The 9895-nt window shown below is 36.1% G+C and overlaps 1 protein-coding gene across 1 annotated transcript in view; it reads left to right on the forward strand.

Annotated features, from left to right (window-relative positions):
- The window catches only part of DCDC1 (doublecortin domain containing 1), an 84296-nt gene that overhangs the window by 66425 nt on the left and 7976 nt on the right, over window positions 1-9895 (forward strand). The window contains exon 7 of the mRNA XM_005873096.2: window positions 1019-1112. Within this exon, the coding sequence (XP_005873158.1) occupies window positions 1019-1112 (94 nt within the window). The remainder of the gene's footprint in view (window positions 1-1018; window positions 1113-9895) is intronic.

Below are 9895 nucleotides of genomic sequence, written 5' to 3' on the forward strand. Positions count from 1 at the left end.
CATCGAAATAAACGTACGTTTCTATGAAAGTTGAAGCTTTTGTTTTTTTGCGGCCCACATAAACTTAAACCTTGTTTATTTGGCCCGTGTTAGCCTTTGCGTTTGACATGCTTGTTATAGGAATGAATAGTGAAAATGGAAGACAAGGTACTTTCAATTTGGATTTGGAATATATTATGTGCTTTTAAATGAATAGGAGGAGTTTTATGTTTTAATAGAAAACCTTGAAATGTGGTTTATTAATTCCATTCGAGTTTTATGTTTCGGGAGTCACTCTCAAAATCCTAATGAAACCTGCCCCAGGTTACCGGATACTTTCTTTCCACCCTCTCTGTTACTTTAATTTTTCTCACTTATGAGTAAAACTTTCTAACTTTTGCTTGTTTAACTTTTGCTTCCCTGATATTGGAAAGATGATTGTCTCACCTTTACAAGGGCTACATGGAGACATTAAAATATTAAGGAAAAAGCTTGAGCAAATTAGAGACTATGAAAAGTGAGGTCCTTGAGACCCAGGCTAATAGAAAACCTTGAAATGTGGTTTATTAATTCCATTTTTTAGTACCCGAACAACATAAATTACAAGGCGAACTGTGATCAAACTATATTTGTAATTTATTTTAGGACACTTGGAAAGAATTTACACTAAAGAGAGTACCTTAAAACCTAATTTAAAAAGTAATATTTTGTTCTTGTCAAATAAATGGAAAATATAGAAAATAGTAAGAATAATAGAAAATCCCCCAGACTTTTTTCATTTATTAAATAATATGTAACAACTTTTTATTGCTGGTTGCATCTCCTTTCTCTTTTTTTTAAATTAATATTTGTGTGTATTTTTAAAATACAGTTTTAATTCCCTTTTGATTTCATGTTGGAAATATTTTATAAATCATTAAATTTCATTTTATGATATAATTGTTAATCGCCATGAATATAGAAAGGACTCTAAATGTGTATTTAATTTAGCCAGAGTTCACTGTGATAAATTATTTATAGTTTTCTTTTTCCTGTGTAGGTTTTAGATACTTGCACAATGAGAATGAACCTAAATTCACCAGCCAGATATCTTTTTGATTTGTATGGCAGAAAAATTAAAGATATTTCAAAAGGTAAGTGGCAAAGATTTTGTAAACTAGATGCTAATGTTATGAAAGACATTTATATAATTTGTTTTTACTTTATACATTTAAAAGGAAAACAGATGTAATAAAACAGTTTAAGTATAACATGAATAATATATCTTTCTTGTGCAAAGGGAAATCATGAAAGGGTATTAAGATTTTGGGAATCTTTTATTTTGGCATGTTTTAGTTCATTAGGGCTACGATAATAAAAATACCATAGACTGGGTAGCTTAAACAACAAACATTTATTTCTCACAATTAAGGAGAACGGTACCAAGATCAAGGTCCCAGTAGATTCAGCGTCTGCTGAGGGGCCCGTTTCCTCATTCTTCTCACTGTGTCTTTATGTGGTGGAAGGGGCAAGGGTGATTTCTGGGGTCTCTTGTATAAGGACACTAATTCCATTCAGAAGGGCTTCAGCCTCATCACCTATTCACTTCCAAATACCATCTCATTGGGGATTAAGTTTTAATATATGGGGTGTGGGACACAAACATTCACTCCACAGCACAGACATATGTAACACAGGGAAACCTTTTTTCTTTTTTTAGGGGTGGGGGAGTATCATTATTAAAGTTGATTTCTTGTGGTTTTTTTGCATTTTTATCCCTTCCCTTCATCACGCTGGCTAAAATTTTCTTTGTGATCAACCATATTTTATAATTACTCTTAAACTTTCATTGATTAAATTAATTAATTAATTAATTAATTAATAATTTTGTTAAGACCCTATCTAGTTTGAATTATTACCAACTCACCCAAAATTTTAGATTTGAGTTCATTGCTAGAATTGAAACTATAAGAACCCTGGTTAAGATGAAAGATTTATATTTAGAAAGTTGATTTTTTTCCCCTCTCCAAATGTGGTATAATAAAATTACTTACCCAAACAGAAAAATCTCTGACTCTGAGGCATGATACTTCATGGATGCCAGAGGCATTGGGATTCATGCCTCATGCTCCCGTGTCCCAGAAGTGTGATATTATCACATTTTAATGCATGCCTTGCCTTGTGTTTTTGCATACTTATAAAAGCTTATGCCAGCTGAAATTAGCCTATGCAGCTACTAACATGTGGAAGCATAACAAATTCACTGGACTTAAAATACTTAAAGAAGCTAATCCTTTTGGAGGAACTTCCAGTCTGTAGCACCCTAGTCACTTAACATTAGATTTTTGCATTTCTTTCTTCTTTGTTTGTTAGTATGATTTTGTGCATCAAATGATTGAGTTCCCTAAACTTTTATGTTTGATGGTTTTCTGAACTTCAACTTGGGAAAGGTCAAGTGTTAGATGAAAGTTATCTCTTAATTCAAATAAATAAATGCTAATACTCTGATTTGATGTATAACCTTTTTTATTTTTATTTTTTGCCTGCTTTGTTTTGGATCAGAAAAAGTCATTTAATAATGTGTAATATTAAGATCATAGCAATTACTTTTTATTTATAAGCATAGATTAGAAGTGTAATTGTATCAAGGACTAAAAGTAACGAATACACATAAAAATTTTCTATCTGTTGTTTCTTTTTTGGAATTAGATATACTTGCAAGTTTCCTCATATACTATGAGAAATGAGCACAGTCGATATGATATTAAACTACTTCATTCTATCAAGTCTAGTAAAACCTTTAACACTCCATAGGTTTCTAAATAGAAGATTTTAACAAAGAAATTTATTTTGTTACATGTGGAAAAGTTCTTTAGCTGTGGCTTCTTTATAGATCTATTCTTTCTATAGTAGAAGACAGCTACCATTAGTAAAGATGCCATATTACTATATATGGTCAGCATGCTGGTACAACATTTCTACTGGGACATAATATATGCATGAAGACTCCCACCAAAATAATAGGGTTATGGGAAAAATGGAGTTGAGGAAGACCATTCAAAACTTGTGCATCTTTGCCCTAGCCGGTTTGGCTCGGTGGATAGAGCGTTGGCCTACGGACTGAAGGGTCCCTGGTTCGATTTCAGTCAAGGGCACATGCCCAGGTTTTGGGCTTGACCCCCAGTGGGGGGCATGCAGGAGGCAGCCAATCAATGATTCTCTCTCATCATTAATGTTTCTATCTCTCCCTCTTCCTTCCTCTCTGAAATCAATATAAAATATATTAAAAAAACAAAACAAAACAAAAAACCTGTGCATCTTTAAAACCAGAATACTAACTAAAAATAATAATTATTAACTTAGGAGGTAATGTAAACCGCCTGGGTTTAAACAGAGTGCTGCTTCAGAGGATATTAAAGCTGCACAGGAGCAATACTCGAGTGTGAGACAAGGCAGATGGAAATCTACTTGGAGGTTTGAGCCAGCGGGGCTTCCCTTAAGAAGTCACAGAGGAAGCCAAACTCCCACAGAGTCATGCAGGGCCAGGAGCGCACCTTTCCAGGAAGGGAACCCCAGAGCTGCATTCAAACGAAGGTCTTTCTTTCTTTCCTGCTAAAGTATAAAATTCTACTCCTACTCTCCTGGCCTCCTTTGCCAAAGAAAAGCACATATTCACCAACCAAATTTTCACTTAGTACTGACATCATTCCCCCATTTAGCAATCATATATGAGCTAATTGGTGTTATTTCAGCACAGTGACCACGGCAGAACACATATAGCTAATGTCAGATTTAGATGGAGTTGTGTAATGACACTCTCCTTACCCCTAAGATCACCCCAAGTTTTGTTCACTTAACTTTGGCTTAATTATTAGGTATGGTGAACTTTCAGAGGCTGCTATTCCAATAACCAAACCCTGCTCCTTTGTGAATCCTTCTAGATCATGGTGGGCAATATGAAATTTACCCTAGAATATACTGAGTTAGAATAGCGTAGTAATTAAATTGGCTCCAAGGTCATGCTATTAAACACTGAACATTCATTTCTTATTCCATTTCCCACCCCCAAATATGCCCAGCAACAATATCCAAAATAGCTATATATTCTCTGACAACTTCTTCAGATCCTGCAATGAGATCAAATGACAGGATTAATGTGTTTCAATCACAAAATTTCAATAATATAGAGATACCCTGAATTTGAGTGTTAACTCTTGCCCATTTTCAATTTTTGTGTGAAGAAATTAAATTCCAAGAATAAAAATTTCCAAGAAATTAAAATATAAATTTTAAAAGTCTACACAGAAGTGAGTGAAAAAATCAAATAATCTTACCTTTGTAAGTTAAAATCCAATAAAAGTTCAAACCCCGTAGGTTAAAATTCAAAGAAATGAAGTTCCTGTCTACTTTTTATTCTTCCCAGTGTCAGCCAGATGGTTTCTAGATGCCTGGTTTGAGCGGGAATTTCTCCAGTTGCTACTGTCTGGGCTCCTGCTGTGGGTGTCATCCCTTGGGACCTCAGAAGTTGAGTTGGGTCTACACCAGCTTTATCATGTGCCCTACTTCCAACTGAACCGAAAGATAATCACAACATCAGAACCACACCCAGCACATTCAGAACAACAATCCTCAGTTTCTAATGTGGCCATTCCTAGCAAAATGATGTTTCCAAACTCCTGTATTTGGCATGATCCAGACCCCTGGCACTATTGACAAAGACCATAGTAGAGACTAAGGGAAGGAAGGCAAAGAAGAGAAAACATTCTTTATGTCAGTCTTTTCAAGAAGCTAGTTGATTTATGCTGTTGAGCAGGGCCTATGACCTGTGACTGGGAAGCAATCTCCCACCAAGGCATTAATTATAGTACTATGTATTGATAACGTCTTGAGGGGGAAACTGACCAGGGCACACTGCCTCCTCTCTCTAAGAGGCTGCCCAAAGTGTTGGTTAAGTGCTCTGACTTTGGAGCCAGAGTTCATATTCCAGTTATGCCACTTATTGTCTGACCTTGGACAGATTAGTTTCTCTGAGAGTCAGTGTTCTCATCTGAAAATTAGAGATTATAGTACTTATCTTAATAGGTTGTTGTAAGGCCTAAATGAATTCTATGTGAAGTCCTTACAACAAGTGCCGGGTACTTGGTAAGCATTATAACATCGTTATTATTGCTGCTAATGTTATTATTATTCTTATTCTTAAAGAGGGCACTGAGAACGTTGCATCCTTGCGACTTTGGAAATTTACATGGTGGCAGGCTGAGTCACAAAGGCTTGTTTGAGGTGCTGTTTTTTCCTTCTGTAAAGTGTCCTAAACATCTTAATGTCCTTTCCCCTCTGACTCTGACTTCCATGTTTCCAGACCCCGTGCTGAACTGGCGATGGGCCCTGTCTTGTGTGGCACAGCATCGCCACGTCCTGGGGGCACTGTTTTCAATCCTGGGTCACAGTAGCTGCTGTCACAGCCTGTGGTGAGAGAATTATTTAAGCCTAAGAAACATACTTCACGGATTCAGCTTTCCCTTCTTCTCCACATCGGTTTCAATGGGAGAATAGCTTTCAGTGAATTTCTGAATTGCATTAGCTGTTCATGTTGTTGAGGCTCCTTTTCATAGGTGCCCAGTGAGGACCAATACTACTGCCATTTCCTCCTGAAGACATGGTTTTCCTCAGTTTTTGAATGCTCCTGGTCCGAGTTAATGATTCTGTCTTTTTCTGCCTCAGTCTGTAGGATTTGCCTCTACTGTACTCCTGCTCATTTTAGGAAAGTTTCCTTCTCTGACAGGCTCAGGGCTGCATCGTTTGCTGCAGTGTTCTTTTTATTTTTTTTCTTTTACTTTCCCTTTGCTTTCTGATCCACACTTGTGTTTTTCTAACATCTTCCTCTAGATATTTTTCTTGCCTGGTCTCTCATAGTGAGAGATATAAAGTCGATAAGTTCCAAGTTTGTCAATAGCATCCTTTGTTCAAACCAGTCTTATCCATTTTCACCTCCCCGAGTTAAATAATCATACCCAGGATGTATTTTCCCACCATCCAACATCTCATTTGATCTGGACTCTGATCTGTTATTGTTCTGCCTGGATCCCTGTAATATAATTCATCTCACCATTGCCTTTTCTTAATCTTAGACCCATTCATTTTCGGAGTTCACTAAATACTTTTTCTTTTTAGTATTTTATGCCAATCTCCCTACTATCCCTTCTCCAATTTGTTCAGATTTTATGTGCATTTTGTATAATCATCCCACCCTCAAAAGAGATTGTCTAATTGATCTTATTTATCTGTAACAAAAATGCCACCTCTTGACAGTATTTGGGATTCTGGTTCCTCTGGGGGATTATTCTGAATTTGTTCTCCAAGATCTTATTTTTATTCCTGTTAGGTTTCACGGGGCCCCAGTTACTGTTTCTGATTTTGTAAGAATTAGATTATTTTCTCTTTTTGTAAGAGCCTCTTTAAGAGCAGTTAGAGTCGGGTGTGTCTCCTGCACCCTTATACCTGGCCCTCAAGACCTCAGTTTCTCTTTTTCATACCTGCCAGGCGTGTGTGCCAAGATCCAATATTTCTTTTTTCTATGGCACTTTCTCTCTTCCCCAGCTAAATAAGCCTGTCTTTTATTTGTTTCCATGCATACACTGCTATATTCTGATCATAAGATTGAAGAATATTTTATTTTATTCTTTAAACATTTTAAAAAATTATAGTTGATTTACAACGTTATGTGAGTTTTAGGTGTACAACAGTTATTCAGCATTTATATACCTAAGGAAGTGATCACTGCAATAAATCTAGTAACCACCGTCACCATATTATTACAATACTATTGAGTATTTTCCCTACACTATTGAGTATTTTCTCCTCCTGGATTATGAATTTTATCACTGGAAGTTTGTACCTCTTATTCCCCTTCACCTTTTTCACCCATGTCCCGCCTGGCAACCATCAATTTTTTTCTCTGTATCTGTGTGTCTGTAAGATTGAAATGAATTTATTTTAAATATATTTTATTGATTTTTTACAGAGAGGAAGGGAGAAAGAGAGAGAGTTAGAAACATCGATGAGAGCGAAAAATCGATCAGCTGCCTCCTACACACCTCCTACTGGGGATGTGCCTGCAACCAAGGTACATGCCCTTAACCGGAATCGAGCTTGGGACCTTTCAGTCCGCATGAAACGAATTTTTAAACCACTTTACTTTTTTCTTGATTCCTTTAGCAAATCTTATTCCTAGATTTGTAATACTTCCATCAAAACTGTTTCTCTAACTTAACTGAAGAAGTCAGAGTATTCTTTTTATAATAAATCTGCCACCTTTTTGTGGGTGAAGCTGAAGTGTGGGTTTCTGACATTTAGAACCATGGTCAAAAATTATGTGATAAATTTAGAGCCAACTTGGGTTGGTAGAGGTCACTTTAAACGCTGTGGACAGGCTCTGTGAAGCTAAGGTTAGCTCATCCATAGTTTCTTTTTGGCCCAGAATGCAGTTTGAAATAACACAATGAAGGCTAGAATCTGAGGCAGGGGACCTGGTGCTGCCAATTGGCCTGGTATTGGCAATTTAAAGACAGAACCTCACTGCAGCACATGCAGAACTCAGCCGCCATTATACTTTAAAGTCTTGGCCTGCAGATTGGGCTACAAAACAAAAAAGCAGCAAATGTTGCACCTTCCAATGCCTAAAATGATCTAATCTCAATCTCATACTTACCCTCAGTTCACTGCGTGGTTTAAGAGTAAGCTGTAGCAGCCTTCCCAATAAGGCAAGCATGACCAGCTAGGGGTGCTAGGTATACTAAAGCCATCATCCACTCCTCCCCGGCTGGCACTTTCTGAAGGCCAAGGCTATTGGAAAACAATCCCAGCTGCATTTAGTTGCTTATGACCCATCATGCTTAAAATTCTACATAGCCGTTGCCTATTATAAAATTTCTGGCCAACCTTCCTATTTTCTGTGTACGACCCTTTGGCAATAAAAACACACAAAAACAAAACAAAACAAAACAAAAACCCAATGATAAAACTGTACATTTATCTGCATAATCCAATGTAAGCTGCCAGACACCACCAAGGTTAAAAAGCAAACAAACATAAAACTCACTGTCCTTGCTTTGTTTTGCTTGTTTGGGTTATTAAATGACGTATTTCTCTACCACTTCTAAATGGAAACATTTAAAAATAAGGTCTCCTAAATTTTATGGGACTTAACCAGGGAGGTTTGCAGACCCTAGATGTTTTCCTAGTTTGTTGCAGATACACCCATTTACCTGGGAAGAGGCACACAGATTTAGCAGTTCCTTCTAGAGGACAATAGGTGTTAGCCGCAGTCTTTTGGGACCTGCTTCCCACTGGAAGAAATGACAGTTATATGCTGGTATTGGAGATCTCAAGACCCATGTAGGGAATTTTCCCAAGAGTTTCTCTCCATGCTCATTAAATATTCCTTTAATATGTAAATTACCCCATGTTGGGTCCCAGTGATTACTGTTTATTTTTCTAAGGGTTCACAAACCATTCATTTTATAATCTGTTCTAGAACTTTTCAGGGAAGAAGATCAAACTTATGGATAAATATCTTCTTTATAATTAAGTATATTTACCTCCCTTGGGTCCCTTTCCCATATAACTTTATTCCTCAAATTTTATGAAATGTAAAAAAGTGTCTCTTGCTGAAGAAGGATGCCAAGTGCTTGTGGTTATTAATCAGCCCTTAAATCTCTCTAGGACGAAGTGCTATATACAAAGGCAGCCAGTTAAGAGCACGTTTGTTTAGAAAAGATGCTGTTCAGAGGTCTTCAGACCCTCCTTGAGTCTGTACTCCCTCTGACCTTGCCTTGGTTTCGGGCTTCCTGAGACATAGACTTCAGTGTCTCTTAGTGATTTCCAGGCATAAGACTTGAAGTACACTTGCTGCTTGGGCAGAAACAGAAAATGCTAAGTAATCAGTGATTTATATTTCTATCATTTGATCTATAGAGAATATTAAGGCTTTTGTTAAGGATTGATTTACAAAGATTTTTTTAGTGGTAGTTAGAGAATCCACTATAATTGGATCACTGTCATCTTTTATTAAATATATGAGTGCAGAATTGTGTGATATGAACATTCAGAGTCTAATCTGCTCACAAACTCTTTAATATCTGTTAGAAATTCCCTTTTGAAGTCTTTAAAACATAGATTCTCTTTTATATGCATGAAGCTATGCCTATCACTCCTAGGTTTTATTGGGTTACACTTGTTTCAGGTTTTATGTAATTAAAAAAAATAAAATCATTGCTTTTTTCTTCTTCTCCTCAAGTTTGTCTTATTACTTTCTGGTTTTTATATCTCAGTCTTTGAACTCCAATACCAAAAATTTTACTCTGATTCTAATGACTTCTCACTGGCTCTAGAAGTTAATTGTAAAAATCATTAAAATAAGCATAATTGCCAGTGAAAACAAATAACCTAAATGTTACTACCTGTTAATAAACATTAGTTATTACAAAGTTCTCTGGTAAAAGAACATGATTCAGCAGAGATTGTTTTTTTCATCCTAAGAGTTTTTAGAAGAAAGATGGAATCATAGACAACAATATGTAAAATGCTAATTATAGAAGATTCTTCTTTTGAGAAACTAACATGGAGAAATAAATGTCAAAGGGAACCCTCAATTTTAATTGCTGAAACTATTAAGACTTTTTTATTTATTACATTTAAAATATAAATTTTATGATATATATGTATATGTATATTTTATATCCTACATAAAATGTTTAAATGCAGATAACCTGTTTGCTTAACATTCGCATTCAAGGACACCCAAACAGTTTTATAAACCACATTATCCATCTCCTAAGTCAGTGATGGCGAACCTATGACACGCGTGTCAGAGGTGACACGCGAACTCATTTTTTTGGTTGATTTTTCTTTGTTAAATGACAATATCAAAAATAAAATA

This window comes from Myotis brandtii, unplaced genomic scaffold (genome assembly GCF_000412655.1).
Source record: "Myotis brandtii unplaced genomic scaffold, ASM41265v1 scaffold399, whole genome shotgun sequence".
In the NCBI taxonomy this organism is placed as follows: Eukaryota; Metazoa; Chordata; class Mammalia; order Chiroptera; family Vespertilionidae; genus Myotis; species Myotis brandtii.